The sequence below is a fragment of the Spinacia oleracea genome, chromosome 4, assembly GCF_020520425.1.
Source record: "Spinacia oleracea cultivar Varoflay chromosome 4, BTI_SOV_V1, whole genome shotgun sequence".
In the NCBI taxonomy this organism is placed as follows: Eukaryota; Viridiplantae; Streptophyta; class Magnoliopsida; order Caryophyllales; family Amaranthaceae; genus Spinacia; species Spinacia oleracea.
This window is the reverse complement of record NC_079490.1, coordinates 7,542,694-7,569,590: the sequence shown is the minus strand read 5'-3', so window position 1 is coordinate 7,569,590 and position 26,897 is coordinate 7,542,694. Positions and strand designations below refer to the sequence as shown.

General features: G+C 34.7%; 1 protein-coding gene and 1 long non-coding RNA gene across 5 annotated transcripts; both read right to left on the bottom strand.

The window, feature by feature from the left end:
* Positions 1-609: 609 nt before the first annotated feature.
* On the bottom strand, positions 610-3,542 carry LOC110786900 (protein FAR1-RELATED SEQUENCE 5-like). Its single transcript, XM_056841322.1, has 3 exons — positions 3,446-3,542; positions 1,280-2,294; positions 610-988 (listed from the first exon to the last, which is right to left on the bottom strand). Exons 1-3 carry the CDS (start codon positions 3,540-3,542, stop codon positions 610-612), a joined length of 1,491 nt encoding a protein of 496 aa, XP_056697300.1.
* Positions 3,543-19,000: 15,458 nt separating this feature from the next.
* On the bottom strand, positions 19,001-24,976 carry LOC130472460 (uncharacterized). 4 transcript variants are annotated; one of them, XR_008932778.1, is made up of 5 exons: positions 24,650-24,976; positions 24,390-24,465; positions 23,379-23,566; positions 21,725-22,859; positions 19,001-19,503 (listed from the first exon to the last, which is right to left on the bottom strand). It is a non-coding gene; the product is annotated as an uncharacterized lncRNA (long non-coding RNA). The 4 variants fall into 4 exon arrangements; XR_008932776.1 differs by lacking the exon at positions 23,379-23,566 and having other exon boundaries at positions 21,725-21,767; positions 22,810-22,859; positions 24,650-24,955; XR_008932777.1 differs by lacking the exon at positions 23,379-23,566 and having other exon boundaries at positions 21,717-22,859; positions 24,650-24,972.
* Between the last annotated feature and the right edge of the window lie 1,921 nt (positions 24,977-26,897).

Below are 26,897 nucleotides of genomic sequence, written 5' to 3'. Positions count from 1 at the left end.
CTTAAACCTTGTTGCATCTGTAAATTTTGCTTTCCTCCTCCTCCAATTCCCTTTAGCTTTATTGTAGATTTTCTCAACTGTACCCTTCAATCTGTCATTCCTCTCACCTTTTTTCCTTAAATTCTGTGGGTTTTTTACTAACGGCACAAAGATATCTTCACCCTCTTTAGGATCAGAAAAATCAATAGTACCCCTAATACTCTCCACTTTTTCTTTTAAAAGACCAAAGGCAGAATCAACCTCAGCCCTAGCTTGAAGAGAATATTGACTAGACATAACAAGCTTAACAAAATTCCTAAGGGTCTGTGCCCTCCAAACAGAAGCCGCAACTATATTAGACTTTTCACCATCATCTTCAACCAAATGACTGCACATAGCCGCTTTTGTCCACCTCTTCAATATATAAAGATTGGGAATCTCTGGGACACAATGCACATGATAAACACGAAGCGCATGAGAACATAAAAAACCCATTTCAGTAAAGTACTGACAAGTACAATCCACTGCAAAAGTCTCTTGGTTAAACCGAACTTCATGTTTAATCAAGTCTTTTTTAGGCCTCCACACATAATAACTTTTCTCTATAGCTGTGTTTCCACGTATTTCTTCTTAAGAACATGCCATCCCTTTAAGAAATTGTTCTTCAAACAAAACATATGCTTCTATAGTGTAAATCTTTCTCGCATGAAGAAGAATTCCGCAATTTGCAGCTGCAACTTCTGGTCTACCTTTCCAATTTCTGTAGTCATGACCATTCTCTTTGCTCCTCCAATCAGAAATAACATCCAAAAAAACATGATAAAAATCACATAACCCTTGTGTCTTATCAAGTCGATGGGAAACTGACTTGTTGGTAGTTTCACATCGCTGTGATGATAACACACCACCAGACCAATAATTCTTAGAATAAGCAGGACACCACATCTCTCTAATTGTATATAAATTCTTCAACCATGGATTTTCAACGCATTTATAGTGAGTCAACATTCTGAAAAACAAAATGTTCAATATAAAAATCAAATTTGTTCATCGGAATATACCTATTTGATCAAAGTCAGAAAGCATATAACTTAGTAATAACATGAAATTCCTAAATGTTCATTTGTTTGTAAGTAGATGCTCATAAGGTTACAAGTACATATTATTTATTAATTAAAAGTAAATAAGTAATCCAAATTAATTACCTTGGCCAATGATATTCAAACTCAGCAGCAGTTTCACAATACTTCAGAAGATAATTATATTGAATATGTCAGAAAAACCATCTAAAGCTCTATACTGCCCAATATGCTTCTTTGAATTCTCCCCAATATGCCACGTACATAATCTATGTCTAGCATCTGGAAAAACATTCCTTATCCCAGCAGCAATGGATGGAGCTTGGTCTGTCATAATGGTTATTGGGGGATTTCCACCCATGGATGTAAGGAAAGTTTGAAAAAGCCAATTAAAAGATTCGGTTTTTTCATTGATAACAAAACCCATTCCAAACATAACATTATTAGAATGATGGTTCATACCAACAAAAGGAGCACAAATCATATCATATTTATTGGTCCTATAAGTAGTATCAAAAACCAATAAATCCCCAAAATAATCATAATCTCTCTTCATCCGACCATCACGCCAAAAGAAACTTAAAAGTCCCTCTTCTTCACTAAGCTCAAAGTCATAATAAAAACCTTCTTCACTGGAATTTCTCTGAGCAAAATACTTGATTAACTGATGACAGTCATGACCTTCAAGTTTATTAGCTTTTGCATGTGATAAAGCATTATAAGCATCACTAGCTGTAAAACCGACCATAGGTGATCCGCCTACTTCTTTCCTCAAAACCCTCAAGGTATCAGACACTTTAACACCACTAGCTTTTAAAGTAGACATAAAGTAAAGAGCCTCCTTACTAACCTTCATTTGTGATCTTATCAAATGCCTCTTATTTAGAGGAACCATAGCATGATTATGAATCATATTATGATTCACAACCGTCCATACACCATCTTTACCAATAGAAAACTGAACAAAAGCAGTACACCCAGTACGCGTATCCAATCTAGCATAAGACCTTGTTCTCTTCCTTTTTTCATCTTTAATCCCTTCGCAGCTACACAAGAACCGTTTCATAGTATAAAATTCACTGTTTTGACGCTTCCGACCTTTCCCAACCCTAATACCAAAACCTTTACTAAAAGCATATTCATTATACAAATCATAAGCTTCGTCTTCATTTTTAACTTCCTTCATCATTAACATAGATTCTGACCCTTCAACAAAAACACTTACTTCCTTATTCACTGCGAAAGGAAGAAATGTTCAATGTTAAACTAGTGATTGTTCAATGTTAAAATAGTGAATGATCAATTTCAATAATAACTAACAATGGAAATTTGAAATGTTCAATATCCTTAAATAAAATATTCAATATTAAAATAGTAATGTTAAAAATAGAATGTCCATTGCTTAATTAGGTATTGTTCAATGTACTTAAATAAAATGGTAATTACGAACATAGGTAATATTCAAAATCATTAAATAAAATGTTCATTATAAATTATAAATAATGATAAAATACTTGATTAAATGTTCATTGTAACATAGGTAATGATCAATAACTCTTAATAGAAAGTTCAATATAATACAATACAATGTTCATTATCTAAATAAAAAATATTCAATATATTTTAATGCAATGTTCATTACTAATATACGTAACATTCAAAGTCATTCAATAAAATGTTCATTATTGTTGTAGACAATGTTCAATTTCCTTGAACTGAATATTCATATATTTGTTAAGAATGTTATAAGTCAACAATGAACAATATTTTCTTTTGGGACAGAACAATTCAAAAATTCATAACATAATATGTATTTTATCAAAATATATAATGTTCATAAGATCTGAGCTAAAAATTCATTAACATTATATACATTGATAATAAATAAAATTATGAATAAAAATCGAACAAAAAATAACGTACAATTGTAAAAAAATAAGAAAATCTGCAGAAAACAAAAACAAAGAAACAAATCAAAATCGAAATATCCAGCGAAAACACGAAAAATAACAAAATTCTAAACACATTTTATCCAAAATCAAAATATAAAATCGAAAACAATCAAAACCAAAAACATTGAAATCAAAACAAATAAATGAAAATAATAAAAATATAAACTTACGTTCTGACATCAATGTACTTAAAATTCCAGAATTAGATTCGAAAAGAGCTTCAGAATTTTCCATAACTGCGAGATCCATGGAAACAGAGGAGAGAGAAAATAGGAGAGAAAAAATCGAAATAAACCCTAAGAACAAGATATATCGCAACTTGAAGAAGAAGAAACAAAAAATTAAAGAGTTGTCTAACTTAGGAAACTCAGGAAGGGGATAAAAATACGCTGAACGACGTCGTTTTCGGGGGGGTACAGCCAGCGCTGGCTGTACCCGCATCACACGACGTCGTTTGATTAGGGGTACAGCCAGCTTGGCTGTACCCGAGGGCAGCCAAAAAATTGCGCTCTTCCACCTCATAATTCAACATCAATTCTCCATTTAATTTACATATTCATTGGACCTCTCCCACTCCATCTCCCTCTTTAACCCTCAATGTTAATTTACCATTTGATTTATATATTCTTCTAGCCTTCAAATTCCACCTCTATTTAAATCTTATATTCCCACTAAAATCGCAAATCCTCAATGAAATTAGAAATCTAAGGACTGCTAACAACCACTATATAAGTGTTTGTTCAACAAACAAGCTCGAGAGCTAGTTTACGTTGATACAGAGTAACAAATTAAAAATTGTAACTAAAGATAAATATGATGGTTGAAGTTGACTTCCTTAACTCATTTCCATCAGAAGTTTCAAACGCTGGTTTTTCTTTTAAATATCTAAACTGTACCTGTGAGGGGGTCGAAAAAGCACGAGGCTAATGCGTGACCTCGTCCCTCGTGGGTGTGACGCTTCTTTTTGTCAAATCAAGTGTAATTGGATTTCCTGTGAGTTTACACCCAATTGACTAGTAATATAGGAGTCGCCATTCAGTTTTTAAAGACAATGAGAAAAACTGACAAAACCCGTGACATAAAGGGAGTGCAATTATGTTTGACCACGACGGCCGTAGGTTCCTTTGTGATCCCTGGTGGTGGGGATCGCTCAACGTACACCCGCAGGGTAGAGATTGAGGGTTTGGGGGACTGTAACTACCGAGAGGAGTACTCGCTCTTCGATAACTCCAGAGGCAGGATATCCTTACTAGCTCAGCATAAATAATTGAAGGGACATGCGTTAACTATTAAACTAATCTGAGTTGATTTTAATAATATGCAACATATAGTACTAGATCGAACGCGATTATCTGATTTAGATTGTTTTAAGGGACCTAGCATGATAATCAAATTTCCCAAAAATATCATATTTATTAAGCGTGATCGAACAATCAGATTTTAGTTAGTTTAACAGTTCATAAAAGGGCGAGGAAAGCATTTAAACCATGGAAAAGGGACACATTACGACGCACCCTTGAGAGGTGCGTCACGGTTCTCAGAAAACTAACCACTTTAACTTTGCTATTTCTCCTTTTATTTAACGAATCTCAAATTATGGGACGGGATACATTCTGTTCGATTTATAGATCGATTGCGACAGAACGCGTGATCAGTTTTGCAGCGTGAGGCTTAGGCTTAGGGGTTTAGAGTCAATACTCAGAATATAATTGTGTGTTGTGTGTCCTTTTCACGTCGAACTTAAGGCCCTATTTATAGAAAAGAGTTCGTGGGAAGATAGAATTGTAGAACTCTAATCTACGAGGAATTAGGAAAAAACACGTCCCAGGTATTTTCAGCGCCCAGACCTGGGCGTCAAAGATTTCGGCGCCCAGCTCTGGGCGTTGAAAATAGGATCCAGGCAATTTCAGCGCCCAGGGCTGGGCGTTGAAATTGCTGTTTAGGCCGTTTCTTTGTCAGATTCGGACTCTTAGAATCCGGAGTGTATGAGACTTAATCGAGTCTTTTAGTGCGTATTAACCTTGTGACGGGATGCGTCCGGGCCCGTTACGAACTCTAGGCTCGTTAGGATTTTAATTAATACGTGACTCTTATTTTCGAATCATATTAGGAATAGGATTCTCTCGCAATTTCTATCTCATTTAGGATTTATGTTGGAGTGCAACACCTAATTCTGACAGGTTTCTATCTTTTATGACTTGCCACTTTTAACAACTACCGATTACGGCAGTTACTATTTTTAACAGGTTTCCATAAATAGCAGGTTTCTATAAATAGCAGGTTTCGGGTGAAATGAAAAGGGGTAATGAGATTCGTTATTTTATAGGAGATGCGTTGTCAAGTGGAGATTTACGTTTTCATCATCGAACTTTCCCTTTCGGGAATGGGGACAAAAGTAGGTGTCTACAGTACCTTGTTGGTCAAGTGTAGAAATAATTTATAACGATCTTTTATTTTATCATGGTACTTAATGTTGTGGCTCAAAGACATTTGTGGGTTCTTCATGTGTCCATCAAATTGAACAATGTTTCATGTAAAGATCTTTTGAAAGACCTTGTTAATTAAGATGCGTCGTGCTGGTCTTTTCTTGAGGAGCTTTACTTTTAAGTGATAAGAAACAATCTTCCTCATATTAGTTCAGAAAATGAAGGGTGAGTAAATTAGAAAATATGTTTACATGTGTGCATCTTGTTCTTGAAACTTGAGAGGAGTTAGAACAATGGAGAAAATAAGATAATGGGTGGCAATGGATTTGGAAGGCTTCTTTTGATTATGCACGCATCCAACCTTTTGATTATGAATATGTTTACGTTAAATGAGGTAGTCTATAGGATTACATTTCTACTTTTGGACGTAAGAAAAACAAACTATACATAATTAGGTGTGGGATTACTTTCTATGTATATACGAATAATGCAATGGATGTGAATATTCTAACAATATTTTGCTTTTTCGGTTTATATGTCAAAGATCACTTTTATTTTATGTATATAAGTCATGTATATATAAATATCCTTTCTGTCAGCATATATAAATATATAAAGTGCAATTATTTTTACCATATATTTGGATGTCAAGGCCCTTTAGCCAAAATTATTTTTATTAGGTAAATAAAATAGTTAAAGATTACAATTTATTTAGTCAATCAACCGAATTTCCTTGTTAATTCTAATTACTTTTATTTTATTCCTTTAATTTGACTATATTATAATAGGTAATTGCCAAATTTATTTTACCAGTTTTGTTTAACATAAAAAAGCATTAAAAATATTGTATCAGGAAGTGAAACGTTCATTCGGTAATGGTGTTTTTCATTCGGTAATGGTATAGAGTTATAGATAGATAGATTATAGATAGATGGTAGAAAGTTAAGAAATGTAAGATGCATTTAAAAAAATGTCAAATAAGGAAAGTGATTCAATTAAAAAAAATGGGTAGAATAAGTTGGAATAAAACTGTTTTGGAACAAAATAATATGGAGTATAAACTTTACAAGGTAGAGTTTTATCTAAACCAAACGTTTTAAAATCAATGGCTCATATTAGTGGAAATGGGAAAAAATAGGGAGGGATGAAAAGATAATATATGAGCCATTGATTTTTCATTTAATGGTTGATATTGTTCAAACTCTACCTTATAGAGTTATTTTAGAACTGTAGAGGATCCAAAACCCTCACGGAAATATGGAACTATAGAGAATATGAGAAATCTTAGTTTATTGTATTACGATTAGCTGATTATATATTTATATATTACAAGCTACAACTATACAAGAAAGGATTATTTACATAGATAGAAAATATACAAATAATATCATTGATTTATATCTACAAAATAAGAAAATGGAATAAGGGCCTTGATTACGTGAATCACAAAGATATTAACGTAAAGGATTGATTGCATATATCAAGGACATGATTGTGTATATCACGATCCTTGATTATTATCCTTTCCTTGATTATCCGTTACAGGAATTAAAAAAGGGTCGGTGGTACAAAACAACTCTGCTATATAAGCTAAATTTACTTTTCTCGTAATATATATGTTCATTTTCTCAATATCAAAAGAAAAAAAACAATGGGTCTTTTTATAAACCAACTGATCACATTTCTAATTTGTACTCAACTTCTATTACAATTTAACTTTCTTCCATTGGTATGTGGCAGTACTCATCATTATGACGTCTACATCAGCAATAGACTCAAAAACGGATCTGTCACGCTTCGTTGCCAATCAAAGGATGATGATCTAGGTATCACCATTCTTCAAGAAGGACAATCATTTCATATTGGTTTTAAGGACAATATTTTTCATACAACTCGATATTTTTGTCATTTCTATTGGGGGGCCAAGAATATAATTTTTGATGTTTTTAGTGATAAGCATGACGGAAACTCTGATAGCAGGCTTTGTTATTGGGCAGTTAAAGAAGATGGATTCTATCGTGCGTGCAACGGTTCGGACTTTGGAACCGTGATAAAGATGCATGATTGGTCCAAGTAATTATAGTCATTTTTCCATGTTATGTCAATTTTATGTAAAATTTTATAAAGAATAATACAACTATCAACTAATCATAGTTTGCTCATATATAGAAATATGCTACAAGTTTATGAAATTTAGAAAATATGCACTATTGCAGGTTTATCTTGAATCATAAAATAGTCTTTTTTTCCTTTTAATAATAATTAGATCAAAATATTTTCTCCATACTTTATCAAAATTAAATATGAAGACATTAGCTAGAAATTTTGAAGTAATTGTAAGTTGTAACATATTTTTTGTTTGGTAATTATGACTTTTGATCTTGTATGACACGTGTACTATTTTGTTGTATTTAAAATATTGGTAAAAAATATTTTTAAAAAATCAAATGTAAGTGAGGAAAAGTGGAGAAGACTTGACCTAGTGGTAAAGACTTTTTGGAGGTGAGTATGTGGTGAAGAAAGAGAAAGATGTGTGAATAAATTATTTTAAAGTAGTAAATATAAAATCAAAATTAAAGGAGATGGCGCACCCATTGCATACCAATTTCCTATTATAGTTATAAATAAATAGAAAATTATGTGTTCATAAAAAATTAATTTGTTATTCTCATCAAAAAAATGGTCTATTTTGTTACTAAAACATGTCAATGTTCATTTTATTTTTCTAAAACTTAACTTTCCTAAAATGTTAAGTCAAACTTAATACTCTTGTATATTTTTTCTCAAACTAAAAGAAGTATTGGTAGAACTTGTAAATATATATTTTTCATTTAAAATTAAAAAATAATACAATTTAAATAAAAATAATAATTTATTTTACATGCAAGTGAAGAACTCGAATATCGAGATATACTAGTATCATAAAAATAATGGTTATATCTTTTAAATATTAATCATTCCGTTCCTGAAATTTCTTCTCGTTTTTCGAATTGATGTTCTTTTTTATTCTTTCTATTGTGATTTTTTTTTCTTTTTTTGGCAAACTTTTACCCCAAAAGTACCATTATTCAATTCTCTAACTAGTGTGTGGCCTAGACGTTACTCTGGATTTTACTTTTAGTGGGCTTTACTTTTTGTAAATATGTGTCCATATAAGTGGTGTTGTTAACGGATTTTCGTGGTGACGCAAGATCGGCGGTCGATCAACAACCTTCCAATCTAAGCCTCATATCTGAAAATCAAAAAAGTTGACTACGTCAATGTTTCTCTCTTTTGTACTCATAATTACACTGCACTTCCACTTTTAAGGTGGAATTAAAGAAAAGAATTGTACGTTTATAAGTTCAATCATTTATTCCCTTTTGATTTTTTTGCAGTCATTTTTATTTAATTTATTACTATTCATTTAAAAAGATTATATTTGTATTTACATGGAAAAATATAACATACATTATTGAAGGAAATAATGCCCTTGGTCCAAGTATGCATATAATATTAAGTCTAATAAATGTGGTTCAGTATTAATTAACAAGTTAATAATTCAGTGAGATCAAGTGAGCTGAATGCCTAGCTAGACGCCGCTTCAGTTCAAGTGGAATTAATGATATTAATCCACAGCTTACTCTTGACTGAACCCTTAGGGTCACACAAATAGTACGTAAACGGATCAAGTATTTAATGGCACTAAATACTCCATCTATGGATATTCGGAATCGACTGATCTTGGTTTCAGTGGGAGCTGAGATCGTCACAAGCAAGAAATGAATACTCCGGAAACGATGATATTACCGGAAACGGAAATATGGATCGTATCGGAAATATAAATATTATCCAAGTCGTAGATGTTGCCGGAAACGGAAACATGGTACGTATCGGAAAATATTATTGGAAATGGAAATATTACCGGAATCGGAAATATTGCCGGAAACGGAAATATTGTCAGAATCGGAAATATTATCGGAATCGGAAAATAATTCCGGAAACGGAAATATTAAATATTTGTTCGAAATGGAAATTAATTCCGGAATCGGAAATATTAAATATTGTTCGTATCGGAAATGAATTCCGGAACCAGGAATTTAATCGGAAGCGCATCGTACGAATTAGCATCGGACGAGGCTTGCTAGCCGAAGGAGCACGAAGCCAGGCCCGCGCCCAGCAAGCCGAGCGCCCAACATGGAGCTGCCACAGCCTCGCCAGGCCCAGCGCAAGGCCAGGCCCAACAAGGCCTTTGGCGCGCGCACGCTGAGCATGTTGTTGGTCTACGAGCAGCGACTGCTCGTGTGGGCCGCAAGGCCTGCGCGGGTGGTGCGATGCTCGTGGCCATATGATGCTCATGTTCGTAACGAATCCTAATCCTATCGGAATTCGTGTATTGATTAAATCCTAATCCTAATAGATTAAATTTATTATTTAGAGTTCAAATAGGATTCTAATTAATAAATCCAAATCCTAGTAGGATTATAATTCCTTTTCCATACCTCTATAAATAGGTGCCTAGGGTCATAATTTATAGACACAATTGAAGTATTCAAAGGTAAGGTTTTTAAGCAAAATCAGCCAAACACTTGCACCATAATAGCCGAAATTCCTAAGCAACCTTAAGGGCGATTCTAGTTGGTCAAGCTTAAGGCGGATCCGGACGTGCTGTGGACTATCTACGGAGGGACGACACTTGGAGTCCTAAAGACTTGTTCTTGTTCGGTTTGGGCGCAACTAGGGAGGGCACGCTACAAAGTGTATGCATCTAAACTATGCTAAATGATTATGTGTAAATAATATGTTTCCTGACTTTATGGTTTTTCCGCATGATTTATGTTTTGTCATATGTATCATAACCTAACAGTGGTATCACGAGCCTCTTATTATTTTCATAATCTAAATTGCATAAACATGGTTAAATTTTACAAATTTGCAAAGAATTAAAAGGGGTGATTAATTTTCGTAATTGTTAATTAATTGCAAATTGCGTTTATTTAATTATATGTACGCAGTTTTTCAGCAGTTTCTTCGTTACTCATCCAAATCGAGTGATTTTTATGTCAATTCCGCATGTAAAAGGCATTCTAAAATTTTGACAAAAAAATATTTTTCGCCGAAACCCAGAATTCCCAAATTCGAAGCATAACTATGACTTTTCGGAGGTTTTAGTTTTTCGAAGGCAAAAGTTTGTAAATTTAAGATGTTAAATTAAATATTTGCGATTCTTGTTGATAAATCTTGAATCTTTGATTGACCTACTGTATATGTTTAACAAGTTTGAATGCCTAGCCTTGTTAATTATACAACCGAATTTGTAATTATGATTAATTTGTTGAATTCGAATAATTTAGAATTAATTTGATTTTCATAATTAATTAGTAATTTAATTAGGTACCAATGATTAAAACCACCATAAAAATTGTTAATTTGTATTAAATTTTAAATTTTTATGACCTAGATTTGAATCCATGTTAATCGGAAATTAAATAAATTTTCAATTTTTCGCCCTAAAATTATGAAATTAATATGATTTATTAATTTGTCATTAATTTTGGAAATAAAAGTTTTAATTTTATGCAATTCGCTCATAAAACTTGCACGCACAAAGCAATGGACGCTACGTGTTACCCTTAAGGGGTGTTGTATAGTGCGGACATGCGACGACGAGCAAGGGAGCTCGTCGCCCATGCGGTTCGAATGCAGCGAGCAAGGCGAGTAGCACGCGAGCACAAGGCAGCAGCCCTGCCTTGCGTCGAGTGCTGCAATGATGCATGGGCGGATGGGCGAAGAAGCAAGGCGAGCGAGAATGGCAGGCGCGCGCGCGAGCAGCGAGGGGTGCCTCGCAGCAACGAGCGATGCCTCGCCCAGCCTCGCCAAGCAACTGCTGCGTTACGAAGCAGCGAGCGATGCTGCGCGCAAGCGTGGCTCGGCTTGCTGCGTTTGCGCGTGGCAGCTGCTCGTGCCTTGCTGTGCGATCACTCGTGAGGGGCGATGCTGCCTCGAGGACTCGACGGGGCATGGGCGCAAGCCCATGGCCTCGTCTTGACCCGATTGATGCGTTTTGAATTTAATTTTTTAATTTTCAGTTCGGAAACGATTTTAATTAATTTTAAAATTCGTAATTTAAATTGTTTTCTTGGATTTTAATTTTGAATATTATAATTATTATAAATTTTATTTATACTAATTATTTTACTAAAATTAAATCTTGAATTAATTTAAATTCGTTTAATTCAACTGAAATAAATTAAATTAATGGATTCGATTATAAATTTATATGAGCTTTAAATTTTAATTAAATTTGTATGTTTCCAGTTAGACTAGAAATACATTTTTATGTTTAAAATTAGTAAAACATATGAATTTATTGGTTTAAGTGGGAGCATTTTTAGTCATAAACTCTTGATTAGGTCTACAAATCCTTTAAGGTTAAACAACTTGATTAGAATTAATAAGGACTGAATAATTGGTAGATTATTGGTGCCCTTAATGAATTGCTGCAAATATTTATGTGATGCATAACGTGTTTTACTAACCAGCTATGTGGGTCATTCATGATAATGAATGGGTGAATGGTATATATTGTATATGTACTATTTTGCAGGTTATGGAGTGACTTGTATGGCCCAAATAGGATAGAAAATATGGTCTGCGTACCATTAATTTGAATGTAATTGGTCCAATGCACCAAATTTGTTTTTCAATTTAAATATGGTCTGCGTACCATCAAATAGTTGTAATTAGTTTAATTATAGCTTATCCTATTTGAAGAAAATGGCGCCTCCCACGGTGAAATTCAAGACGAAGTTACCATTTTCGAGACGGACTTTGAAGTTGAAGCTTCAAGATGAAGTCGGGCCATACTAGATCACATTTATCTTATGCACGCTTTAAGTTATTTATTGCTTTAAATATGTCTTAAATATGCATGAGATTGTGGCTTGATTATGTTGCATGATTAGGGATTTTAGTTCACTTAAAATCTAACCAACATAGTAAGAGCCTTAAGTTCCAAACTTCAAAATTGAGTTAAAAGGTGCCATGCCAAAATAAACACTTGCTTGGATATCCTTTACATCAATCTAGTAATAGTTTTCGCTCAGCGAGGTGTTACTTATTGGTCCTAAAGGGGTAAGGTACACAAATAATTGTGAGTACATGTTAGTTTTGGTGAAACTCAACGATATATGTAAGGAGTCCTTTTATGTCGTGGCAAAATCGATAGGTTTACCTAATAAGTTCTTAGACGTACCTATCAACCAAGAGTAGTTTCTAGACTATTAGCAAAAGGCTTTTGCTTACCTAAAAGATTTTAGAATTGAGTCTAAATACATAATGTGCTTAATTCTTCAATGGGTTTTAGGGTCTTGGAATCATTTTATTCACACCTGCCGGAACACATAACTTGAATAAAATGCTTAATGAACATTGAATTATGCATGTATGCTAAAATTTAAGTTTATTACGAGAAACTGTGAATGGTTATTTATTTGTTTATTCTTTTCAATTGTAGTTTTAATTATGGCAAACAACAATTCATTCAACATTCGATCAATTCTCGAAAAGGAGAAGTTGAGCGGGAAAAACTTCCTTGACTGGCAAAGGAACTTGCAAATAGTTCTTATGCAGGAAGAAAAGGAGTATGTCCTGGAAGAGGCGATGCCCGAAGCCGCAGGCGAAGGGGTCACTCAGGCAGCCCTCAATCGTTGGATTGATTCCAACAAGGATGTGAAATGTCTAATGCTCGCCACCATGAGTGCAGATCTGCAGAAAACGTTCATCAACTCATATGCTTTCACGATCATCAGTGAGTTAAAGAACATGTTCCAAGATCTGGCTCGAGTCGAAAGATTCGAGACTCATAGGCAAATTCTTGAGACCAAGCTTAAGAAAGGCGAGCCCGTAAGTCCACATGTTCTCAAAATGATTGGACTCATTGAGAATATGAGTCGGCTGGATAAGAAATTCTCTCAGGAAATGGCTGTAGACACCATCCTCCATTCTCTTCATAACGGGTATGATCAATTCAAACTGAACTGCAATATGAATAGTCTGGACAAAACGCTCACTAAGCCTCACGGTATGCTGAAGACCGCTGAAAAGACGCTCAAAAGTGATAAGCAAGATGTGCTTATGGTGCGTGGGGGCAAGTTCAAGAAATCTGGAAAGAAGAGGAATGCTAAGAAAGGTGGCAACAAGGCCAACCCAACTAAGCAAACTGGCGCCAAATCTGAAAAGAGGAAGGTCAGTCAACCCACTTCTGAATCTGAATGCTTCTACTGCAAGAAGAAGGGGCATTGGAAGAGAGATTGCTTGAAGCTAAAGGAAGATCAGAAGAACGGAACAGTCGTTCCATCTTCAGGTATTTTCGTTATAGATTGTATACTTGCTAATTCAACTTCTTGGGTATTAGATACAGGTTGTGGCTCACACTTATGTTCCAATCCACAAGGACTAAGAAGAAGTAGAAAGTTAAGCAAGGGTGAAGTCGACCTACCAGTGGGAAATGGAGCACGGGTTGCTGCATTAGCTGTAGGAACTTATTATTTGTCGTTGCCCTCTGGGCTAGTTTTGGAACTGGAAGAGTGTTTCCATGTTCCAAGTCTTACTAAAAACATCATTTCTGTTTCTTGCTTAGATGCTAAGGGATTTTCCTTTTTAATAAAAGACAATAGTTGTTCGTTTTATTTTAAAGAGATGTTTTATGGATCTGCTAGATTAGTCAATGGACTTTATTTATTAGATCACGACAAACAAGTTTATAACATAAATACCAAAAAGGCCAAAAAGGATGATTCAGATCTCACCTATCTGTGGCATTGTCGATTAGGTCATATTAACTTGAAACGCATGGAAAGACTTCAAAAGGAAGGAATTCTAGAACCATTTGACTTAGAGGATTATGGTAAGTGCGAATCATGTTTACTTGGCAAAATGACAAAGAAACCTTTCTCTAAAGTTGGATAAAGAGCAACTGAACTATTGGGTTTAATCCATACAGATGTATGTGGACCAATGAGTACAAATGCTAGGGGTGGTTTCAGCTACTTTATCACTTTCACTTATGACTTCAGTAGATATGGTTATGTCTACCTAATGAAGCATAAGTCTGAATCCTTTGACAAATTCAAGGAATTTCAGAGTGAAGTAGAGAATCAATTAGGCAAGAAGATTAAAGCACTACGGTCTGATAGAGGCGGTGAATATCTGAGCTATGAATTTGATGACCATCTGAAAGAATGTGGAATTCTATCAGAATTGACTCCTCCTGGAACACCACAATGGAACGGTGTGTCGGAACGGAGGAACAGAACCTTGCTAGACATGGTTAGGTCAATGATGGGTCAGGCCGAACTTCCAATAGAATATTGGGGACATGCACTAAATACAGCTGCACTCACTATAAATAGAGCTCCGTCTAAAGCTGTTGAAAAGACTCCATATGAGTTATGGTTTGGAAAGCCTCCAAATGTGTCTTTTCTTAAGATTTGGGGATGTGAAGTATACGTCAAGCGATTAATTTCAGACAAACTTCATCCAAAATCTGACAAATGTATCCTTGTGGGCTATCCAAAGGAAACAAAGGGGTATTACTTCTACAATACATCTGAGAACAAAGTGTTTGTTGCTCGAGATGGTATCTTTTTGGAAAAGAATCACATTTCCAAAATGACAAGTGGGAGAAAAGTAGACCTCGAAGAAATTCGAGTCGAACAACAAACTCTAGAGAATGCTCAAGATGACATTCAAGATGAAACTCAGAGATATTTAGAAGTATCTGGTGAGAATCATGGTCAATCTAGAGATGTAACCCCGCGTAGATCGCAGAGATATAGATCTCAACCGGAAAGGTACTTAGGTATTTTGACGAACGAAAGCTATGATGTTCTATTACTTGAAAGTGATGAACCTGCGACTTACAAACAAGCTATGACGAGCCCTAGCTCCAAGCAATGGCAAGAAGCCATGCAATCTGAATTAGACTCCATGTCAGAAAACCAAGTATGGGATTTGGTCGATTTGCCAGATGACTACCAAGCCATTGGAAGCAAATGGGTTTTCAAACTGAAAAAGGACAAGGATGGGAAACTTGAAGTTTTCAAAGCTAGATTGGTTGCAAAAGGTTACAGGCAAGTCCACGGTGTGGATTACGATGAAACCTTTTCACCAGTTGCAATGCTAAAGTCTATTCGGATAATGTTAGCAATCGCTGCATATTACGATTACGAAATATGGCAGATGGATGTCAAAACCGCTTTCTTAAACGGCATTTTAACAGAAACTGTGTTTATGACACAGCCTGAAGGTTTTGAGGATCCAAAGAATGCTAAAAAAGGTATGCAAGCTAAAGAAATCAATCTACGGATTGAAGCAGGCATCCAGGAGCTGGAATATACGTTTTGATGAAGCAGTCAGTGACTTTGGTTTCATCAAGAACGCAGACGAATCTTGTGTATACAAGAAGGTCAGTGGGAGCAAAATTTCTTTCCTAGTATTATATGTCGATGACATATTACTTATCGGAAATGACATTCCTATGTTAAACTCTGTCAAGATTTGGCTTGGGAAATGTTTTTCGATGAAGGATCTAGGAGAAGCACAGTACATATTGGGCATCAAGATTTACAGAGATAGATCTAAAAAGATGATTGGACTTAGTCAAAGCACTTATATCAATAAGGTGCTTGATAGGTTCAAGATGGCAGACTCCAAGCGAGGCTACCTACCCATGTCTCATGGAATGACTCTAAGCAAGACTCAGTGCCCAAAAACACTTGATGAGCGTAGACGAATGAATGGGATTCCATATGCATCATGAATTGGTTCAATAATGTATGCTATGATATGTACATGCCCGGATGTTGCGTACGCACTCAGTGCTACGAGCAGATACCAGTCAGACCCAGGAGAGGCACATTGGACTGCTGCCAAGAACATTCTGAAGTACCTGAAAAGGCACAAAGATGACTTCCTGGTCTATGGTGGAGATGATGAATTGATTGTTAAAGGCTATACGGACGCAAGTTTCCAAACCGACAAAGATGATTTCAGATCACAGTCTGGGTTTGTCTTCTGCCTCAACGGAGGTGCAGTGAGCTGGAAAAGTGCTAAGCAAAGCACCATTGCGGATTCTACAACTGAAGCGGAGTACATTGCTGCACATGAAGCAGCAAAGGAAGCTATATGGCTAAGGAAGTTCATAGGTGAACTTGGTGTAGTCCCCTCCATTAAAGGACCAATAGCCCTGTATTGTGATAATAATGGAGCTATTGCACAGGCAAAGGAGCCTAGACACCACCAAAGAGTCAAGCATGTACTTCGTAGATTTCACCTTCTACGAGAGTTCGTTGAAAGAAAAGAAGTCGAGATAAGCAAGATTGGAACTGATGACAACATATCAGATCCATTGACTAAACCGCTGCCGCAGGCGAAGCACAACTCGCACACTGCAGCTATGGGAATCAAGCATATTGGAGAATGGCTTTGATGTCCTTATTTAATGTTTTAAAGTTTTAGAGTTTAATTCTTTGTAAAACATTATTGGTTAATCATTCACAATAAATGAATAGAATTCATTTTTCCATTTAATTTGTGGTTTATTAAATGATGAGTCCCTTAAATTTGATGATATATTCAAGATAGACTGTCAGGACCAGTCCTGTGACTAAGAAATGTCTATCAAGTGAACTTGAATGTCAAAGGTTGAAAATGGTCCCTGGTCGGAGTTTTCTATAAAATTGGACGCATAGAAAACGTTAGACGACTGGAATGCAAGATGACTAATAGTTCTGTTTCTTGAACTATGTGGACATGGCAATGTCGTAATCATTTGCATAGATACTTACTTTGGGAAGAATAGTATCGGACAGACCTATGAAACTTTACTGTAAGAGATGAAAATCTGTCATAAGTAAATTTCATTAAAATTATTAGACACTAAATCCTCAATACCTGAGTGATTTGAGATTACTTGTTTGAGAACTGGTTACTTTGACGTTGACCAACCGTCGCACCGTAAAAGGAGGCTATAAAGGCAACGCTCAAGTAATCACCTATCAAACGAAGTCTAATCTCAAGATTGGGATTGTCCTCCCATAAATCGGGATGAGATGCTTAAAAGCTGTACAAGGCCACTCGGAGAGCTAGAAACTGTGAATTGCATGGCCGTGCTCGGATGAATCATAGGCTATGATTATCTGTTTATTTGATCAGTTGAACTCTGAAACCGAGAAACACCTCTGGACATAATAAGGATGACAACTCTTACCTTATGTTCAAGAGCAAGCATCGAGCGACAAAGGAATTAGGTAATGCACACTTGTCCCTAAGGACAAGTGGGAGACTGAAGGAAATAATGCCCTTGGTCCAAGTATGCATATAATATTAAGTCTAATAAATGCGGTTCAGTATTAATTAACAAGTTAATAATTCAGTGAGACCAAGTGAGCTGAATGCCTAGCTAGAGGCCGCTTCAGTTCAAGTGGAATTAATGATATTAATCCACAGCTTACTCTTGACTGAACCCGTAGGGTCACACAAATAGTACGTAAACGGATCAAGTATGTAATGGCATTAAATACTCCATCTATGGATATTCGGAATCGACGGATCTTGGTTTCAGTGGGAGCTGAGATCGTCACAAGCAAGAAATGAATACTCCGGAAACGATGATATTGCCTATCGTATCAGAAATATAAATATTATCCAAGTCATAGATTTTGCCGGAAACGGAAACATGGTACGTATCGGAAAATATTATTGGAAATGAAAATATTACCGGAATCGGAAATATTGCCGGAAACGGAAATATTGTCAGAATCGGAAATATTATCGGAATCGGAAAATAATTCCGGAAACGGAAATATTAAATATTTGTTCGAAACGGAAATTAATTCCGGAATCGGAAATATTAAATATTGTTCGTATCGGAAATGAATTCCGGAACCAGGAATTTAATCGGAAGCGCATCGTACGAATTAGCATCGGACGAGGCTTGCTAGACGAAGGCCCAGCACGAAGCCAGGCCCGCGCCCAGCAAGCCGAGGATCTCCCTGCCGTATACCACAATTTGGTTTAAACTGTTCCGACGTATCTCCATTTATCAGTACTTTGTAAGAAACTGTTGAAATGCACTGATGAATCAAGTGGATCCAATGCCAAGGAAACCCATAACCCCTTAAAACTTTCGTGACAAATATCCAATGAACCCTATTATAGCTTTGCTCATATCTATCTTAATTGTCGCAAGGTACCCAGAACCTTTTCGCCGATGATTAATCTTATCAATAATCTCATGAAACATCAACAATTCCGTAGATATTTTTAACATACTCTTGCCGTGCCTTTTTTTTTGTCCCATTTGAAATTAGTGTCATCTATAAAGCCCGAAATTCTTAGCCGGCTCTGCAAAAATAAGCTATAACGAGCTTCTTCTTTTTATCCAAACTAGTTGTTGGACCGTGCGCTAGCGCGCACAGTCCCCCAAGATATAAAAAACTATCTCCGTAAACGTTAAGCAAATCACGAGCCTACCTAACTACTCAATGAAAATAGTTAAAAATATGAATATATATATAGTAGCTAGATGATAAGAAACATGGTTAATTAATTCATTAGGACATAGAAATCCCTAATACATAAGTCATAATGATCCAAAACGTGTAATGAGTATTTCTTAAGAACATAAAATCACAAGGGTTGCATGTTCCTTTGAAAAAACCCATCACACAAGGTAGTAATGCAGTATACATACTAAAGTCACGCAACATAAACATTAGTTGCTTGCAAAAGTCGTACATGATTTTGGTACTACTTAGCTTTCGCACATACACAATATTAATTACTACAACAGAGCTTGCACAAATACAAAAGGGAGGTATTTCTCAAAGCATTTACACTTCTCCGCAACCTCCAAAGCCTCCTCTACATTATCCTCTAACGCCACTTCTTCTAATGCCACTTGCTTAATTGAGAGACTACTGGAGCGCAGGGTTGTTGTCGATCTTACCTCGACCGACATGACCTCGACCGACATGTTCAGTACAAAGCATATTCTTCACGGCTGCGTTTGCTTTTTATATCAACCTGAAATAAAGAAGGTATGCGTAAGTCATTAGCTAGTAATAAAAGTTCATGTTCTACTGTTTTTCATGCTTTAAGTAGACCAAATGTTGTTCATGAGGCTTTAAGTCGGTCATGCAATTCTGGTCATTCTCACACATGTAAATCACAAAAAACGGGAATGGGTTACAATTTAGTCAACCAAATAGACAAATGATTGTCTTTGTACAACAATATAACTAAAAATGATCGTTGTAGAAGTTGCAGACAACAATTCCAGCAACAAACATGGTCAATCAACAGTCATATTCACCAAAGATCTTGAAAACCGCTAGTCCTACTCAAATCATCAATAGCATTAGCTCTTTCACTGCAGCTAAACTCTAATAATCTGTTTAGATAATCTCAAAGCAACCACAACCTCTTTCAAATAAACCCTGTATCACTCATATTTTTGGTTTTGTGAGTTTTATAAAGTCTTTCAATATGATTTCTTCCTCAGTTACTCTAAAAAAATCTCTTTAGACTCTCCCCCTATCTTTCCCTCTGAACCGTCTTTTATGTTTTTGCAAATTTTTTAATGTCGATCCCTACTTGATCCACCCTTTTGCCCGCTCCCTCTTTTTCCCTCCATTTCTCTTCTTACATTCATGTTCCTTTGGTGAAATTTTAAAAGTTTATAAAAAAAATTGGACGAAACCCATTTGTTTCATTAATCATCCTTTGTTTTAGTATAGCAATAATACAAGGTCCGACAATTGAATAAATATTACGTAGTAAAACGGATTAATGAAGTATTCACATTTCTGAGGGATTTTCGACAAATTTGAGGCAAAAATGTAATATTGGAACATCAAATTAAAAAAAATGTAAGAATGTATGAATCTGAATCAATATTTAAAAATTTGAAATAAATCTGATAAGTTGATATTGAAAACTCAAGGAAACGCCAATAAAAGGCAAGAGCAATTCAATAAGAAATTAGACATACACAATGAAATCAAAGCAAGGAATCAAATGAATATGCATGCTATCCTAACCAGAAAATCAGCTGAAGAATGTACTAAACTCTGCCTGACTAAAATGTTAGGTCTTCCCATGCAACTCCTAAATTGGTAAAAGCAAAATGTTTCATTTTAGAGTTGCATAAAATCAAAACAGACATTGATGTCTTTTTTCTTCTCTTTCAAGAGTAAGGCCTGTTCCCTCTTTGATTGTAGCATACCAATTATCGGTTTGAAGAATTTTGCTTATTCAGTTCCCTAGTTAGAATAAAAAGGTTCAACAGTACGCAAAAATAGAGGCGAGTTTATCCAAGTACTCAGAGCTTCGTAGTGTGCTATTTGCATACTTGAATGCCAAGAATATCTTTTAAACCCATTTTCACAAAAGGTTTTCTGAAGAGTGCAGAAGGTTTTTCTAACACGATTAAACTCACAAAATTACTTTGCCCAATTAACAAGTGAGGTTTAATCCCTGCCTATTTTTTGAGAGAAACACACTAACCAAGCCAAGCATGCATGGTACTCATCTTCACTATACCCGCCGTAAAATACATTATATATATATCATTCAATCACATATAGCACCACATATCTAAAAATAAAAAAGAGTAATTTTCTAATTCCCCGAAACTCTTTTTTTTCAATTTCAAAAAGCCTATATTACTCAAAGCTACTCCATTCTTAGTTTTCGCGTACAGGCGTTCAATCTTTCCAATAACGACTCTAAAACAATTAGGAGCAGGGTTCCCAACTATGATTTGGTTTATAATTTTTAGTAAAAATTACAAAGATATTGGTGTTTGTCATGGTAGGTCAAGTAATACAGGTATCCTTCCCTTTGCCTCATCAAGTGAAAAAGATTTTTAACTCAAAAAGAAAATAATAGAGAAATAGAGAACATATATGCACCGCCTATGCAAGATTTATAAATTTTCCATCCCCAAAATGACCATACGGGGAAAACGATACCCCATGTCCCCACAATAATAGATTTGTAAACTTACCATCAAACAATCCTAAATGTTGGTTAAAAGTTCTCTCAAATCAAAGTCGGGGGATGCTATAATGTTGACTAGCGGTATTGGTCGACTTGTCAACATTAGGTTTTCCCCCTGCACCAAGACACCAACAAAATACATTTTACTGGAATTTGGAAAAATGTAGCATACGCATGTTCTATTCAACAGAAAAATGAGAACATGAACATATAACAAAAGAATAAAATTAATTTACTTTCTTACTCGAAGTTCAAGCATCACCAATATAAATTCGTTCAACTTCAACCTGAAACGTTGATAGAGAGAGAAGAGACACAGAAAAGATGAAGTCAGGAACACTCACACAAAGTAATTCAAACTATCATGCTATCTAAAGGCATCCATAAATGTAGAACACATCTCTTTTCTTGAAATTACAGAGTTAATGTAAAATAAAATATACTTCTACTATGAAATCATCATACATCATGAACTCTTACTGTTTCTAGAATGACAACGACAATTTCAGTAAAGCATACTAAAAATAAGAAAAATTCTACGGGAATAGAGAACTAAGAAGATGTCAAGTTGCTTCTATTAATAGTGAATCTTACCGTTGCACCAAAACTTGGGTCCTCCTAAAACCTAAGACCTCCTAAAACCTAAGAGAAGAGGAACAAAATCCAATATACTCCAACACAAGATGAACTTAAATCTTCCCCAAAAATGTTCTTAGACATTAAACACCACAAAGAATACCTATCTGATCAGAAATAATTCCTTTTGTGTGTAAGAAAACAGATTACTTTAACGGATAAAGAGGGCAAGCTGCAAATTAGAAAGAAATCCTAATCATACACCGTGTCCCAGCAAACAGAAATTCATTAGCTGCTGTAACAAAAGGATGAGATTGATTCCACTTATTAATGATTCTAAGAAAAATTTGTCATCAACTCTTACAAACATCTATAGTAAATGTCATCAAAAACATCTTCATCAACATACACTACCTTCAAATTGTGAATGCCTCCTCCAAAACTTTAAGTGTCATTCAAGTTGCTCGCCAACAGAAACTATAAAAGTAGCAAGGTGGTATAAAATAGAGACATGGTACATAAGCAAATTCAGCATACCAATTCATAAGAGACTAAAACTGAATGTATCTAAACCTTCTATAAAAGGTCAAATTGGATTCAACAGACCAAGATTATTCAGTTTAGGTAGTAGTGACAGTGATTGAAATCAGTTTCTGTAAACAAATTAATATGTTGCTAAACTGCAAACTACTATGAACCAAGAACTTGACTGCAAACAAATTTCTAAATAAATGACATGTTGAAACCTTATACCGAGTATTAGCTTGAGATAACCAAACCAAGTGCGATTTTCAACCGTGCTCCTGGAACCATGAATCATTTGCCAATCAATACCAAACAACAATACTTATTAAAATCAAATAGTAATGCACTATCATTTGATAAATAAGTGGGGAATGAGACAAGACAATTGGATAAACCAAATGGACAAATTCATTGATCTAAAGTGCCGGAAAAAGGCACACATTTGTACATTTCCTTTGGGAAACAAGATTACAAAACTTGTCAAGAAAGAAAAAACTAAACCCTTCCTAAAACATCAAAGCAGCCCCTCTTTTTTTGTCTACAAACATTAAAGAAAAATTTCAGATAACACCTCAACTCCAAAACCAAGATGGAATATACATCATTTGACATCAAACACCCAACTAATCAGGTCTCCACAAATAAAAGAAATAAGAAATATTCAACAAGAAAAGAAAGCCTGATTGTTCACCAGTCTGTACTGTCACCTATCGAAAGAAATGTTAATCCTCCATTTTCTTTCTTTTTGTTTTTTCACTTTTGGGGCAGGGGAAAGAAGTAAAAGAAGAAACTGTCACCTATTGTAACAAATTTAGTCTTGCATTTTCATCACTGACGAACACCTTCAGGAACCAATGTTATCCACTAACTTCCTCTCTCCACTTGCCTCATTTTCTGCCACTTCTCTTCTCTCATTATTGGCAACAATATTCCAGAAAAAGTCTGTCATCACACTCTCATACGACGGCATCTTTGCATACCCTTTCTGATAATGCAGTGGGACAGTCAGTTTAGTGGGGCATTATAGATGATTAAATAGGCTTTTATGGGATGTCATGATTGTAAAAACAAACTTACCATAGTTGATTAAGGTATCTAAATCTGGTAAAGGGCTACCTTGTCAGAAATACATGTTCTTGTCCAAGTATTTGACAACTAATTTTTGTAAAAGTTTCATGTTCTTGTTCCAAAATAAAGTGTAAAATGTGCATACCCTCATCTAAATGGCAAAGATCCATTAAAAATAGGCGAGGTGAATGGCTAGTTTTGGTGCTTGTAAATGGCTAGTTTCATAGAAATACACATGGAGTGACAAAAGTAAGAGTTTACCCAATAACATATAACCCAGCCTCTCCTATCCCTTCTTCTCATTAAATCTACCCAAACAAATAAAAGGAAACGATCACCACTCTTCTAATAGTGTCGGATTACAAAACTAAACGAATAACGAACTTCAATTGAATCCAAACTACGACAATATAAACACTATACAACCCTCAAACAATGTCACATTTGGCAATCACATTAAAAATGTAAAACAAATATTTCAATCTCACAAGCATAAAATCGACAAATGCACAAGAAAATTCTGGAAAAACGACATAATTCATTCAGAAAAACTGTATTTAGTATCGAAAGGACCCTTGGGGTAATTAATCTCCAGAATATGTTTCCTCTAATAAACACAATCACTTCAAATAAGATGAGAAATTTCATCATCTTCGGGCAAAAAATCAAAGCGTTTATTTAACATAAACAATAAAAAAAATAGAAAGAAAAAGAAAAAGGAGGGGAAACCCGAAGCTCACCTTCAAACTTCTACGCGAATACCAGTAGAAAATAACAATGGCATTACATATTTAACCTTCATCTGCAACTTGGAGACTTATATTCCCCCAATAACAATTCAATCAATAAAAAATCGAAAACGAAAACCTAGAAAGAGGGATTACGGGCAGAGAAACAGTAGCGGGAGAGGAAGACAAAGGAGGGGACGACGAAGGTGGTAGGAAGACGACGAACGAGAGAAGAAAACGAAACTAATTCAAAAGACCCTTAATTAACTCACCGTTCTTGCCGCGATGTAGCCCTGAACAGAAGAGAGAGAGAGAGCAGTGTAGCAGAGAGGAGATGGGAAGCATTCTTAGAGAAGGAGTGAGAAGGTGAGAGAAAATGGGGCGATGAGTAGAGTTAGGGTTTGTTGAGGGGTGAAAGAGAGAAGAAGGGAAGCACTGAAGCAGGGAAGTGGGAGAAGGGAAGCAGGGATGAAGGAGGGAATGGCAGGGCGGTAAATCAATAAGGAATTCAAGGGTGTGGAGGTAATTCCACTATTCTTAAGGGGAGTTAAGAGGGCACTCCTTGCTTTTTAAAGGGGTATGATGAGGAAAACACCCCGATAAAAGAACGAAACAGACAACAAAAAAGCAAAAAGGAACAAAGCTAAGTAATATCAGTAAAGGTCTTATATCCATCAAACACTAACTAGTCATGTATTACTTACTCAGCTCATTTTTCTTTTCTTTTGGTGAAATCTCAGCTCATCTATACTAATATTTCAAAACGCAATGTTTCACTTGTCGATCACGTGCCCACTTTTTGGATTTCTATATTTTTTTTTTTCTTTTTCTATAATTGATTTATCTTTAAAACCCTAATTTTATGTTGAAAAAAAAAATAAAAAATAAAAAATAAAAAAATTTCATGAATTTCCATGTTTTTTCATTAATGTTTTTTTATATACATAACATGTTATTTTATCATTGATAGAATAAATTGATTAGTTTATTGTCTCTTCAATTTCTAGCTATATCAAAATATATTATTTTGTATATGTGGATTTAATTAAAACATGTCACCGTGTATAGCACGGGATAAAAACTAGTTTTTATTATAAAGATGATTATATATAGTATCATACTAATAAATACACACAATGACACAAATTAGAAACACAAGCTAGATTAAAAATAAATAAATAAAATTGTGATACTAAGAGCAAGATTAGCAATAGTCTAAGCAATAATCTTATTGAGTATTAACCTAAGACTTTCCATTTAAGTAGGAGAGTATGGCAAAAGTATGAGCAAGAGTCTTGGTATATCAAGACTCTACTTAAGAAGCTTAAACAGTAAAATTTATCTTAATTTTTATTTTTTTTATTTTCACAAGTTTGAGAAGTCTTGAATGAGTATGAGGGGTGAAGTAAAAAAAAAAAAGTAAGTCTGGAAGGGTCTTGACAAGAATATGAGAACTTGAAAATAAATAAAAATTAATAAAAAATTGATGTGAAAGTCTTAGCTCAAACTAGCGTTAATCTTACTCTAACCACAATTTTTCCATACGAAATTATTGCGTTGCAATAAACACAAATCTAATCTATACTATTATTTAAACTCAAAGGCAAGGAATGTCATCTAACCCCATGTCGCAACGTCATCTTTGACATGTCATCTCATATGATTTTCTTGATCATGAAAAAAAATTAATTAATAAAAATTAAGTAGAGTCTTGGAAGGGTCTTGACAAGAATATGAGAACTTGAAAATAAATAAAAATTAATAAAAAAAATTGATGTGAAAGTCTTAGCTCAAACTAACGCTAATCTTACTCTAATCACAATTTTTCCATACGAAATTATTGCGTTGCAATAAACACAAATCTAATCTATACTATTATTAAAACTCCAAGGCAAGGAATGTAATCTCGCCACATGTCGCATCGTCATCTTTGACATGTCATCTCATATGATTTTCTTGATCATGAAAAAATGTTAGTTATAGCTAGAATATTTCGAACCTGTGACTTCTCATTTGTTGATCAAATATTTTAACCACTATGCTACAACTTATTTGTTGTTTCTTATATGTTCGAAATTATATTAAGTGAATATAATTAGAAAAATAATCTGAATTATTTCTAATAATCTCATATCACTAATTAGTCATTACTTTTACGCGTTACTAATCCTTACCTGATAAAATTTATTAAAGTAAATTCAAAGCAAGATATAATGTAATGTAAAAAAAAATAGGCTCAAAACAAGTTATAATAATCTAATTGATTCATTTTTCTACTATTCGGGGCATCGTCCGTAACACTAACTAGTTTTATTTTTTAAAAATATTATCGGAGTACTTCATGATATAAGGTCTCCCACTTTTTAGAAACTTGATTTCGTACGCGCCTACTTTGTATGCATAGTTGTTGTTTTTTTGTTTTTTTTGACGAGCATGGTTGTGTACTCTTCGACTCATAAGATTGGAAATTATCTGAACTGAACTTATAAAATTTTATAGAAACTTATTTAATTTATAGAA

Bases quoted from the DNA above. Each gene is read 5' to 3' on its own strand.
- LOC110786900 (XM_056841322.1), bottom strand. From the start codon at position 3,542: ATGTTGAATTATGAGGTGGAAGAGCGCAATTTTTTGGCTGCCCTCGGG. The intron at 2,295-3,445 runs GTACAGCCAGCG...TTCCTTTCGCAG, and splicing joins AACGACGTCGTGTGATGCGG to TGAATAAGGAAGTAAGTGTT. The intron at 989-1,279 runs GTATAGAGCTTT...TTTGTTTTTCAG, and splicing joins TCAAAGAAGCATATTGGGCA to AATGTTGACTCACTATAAAT.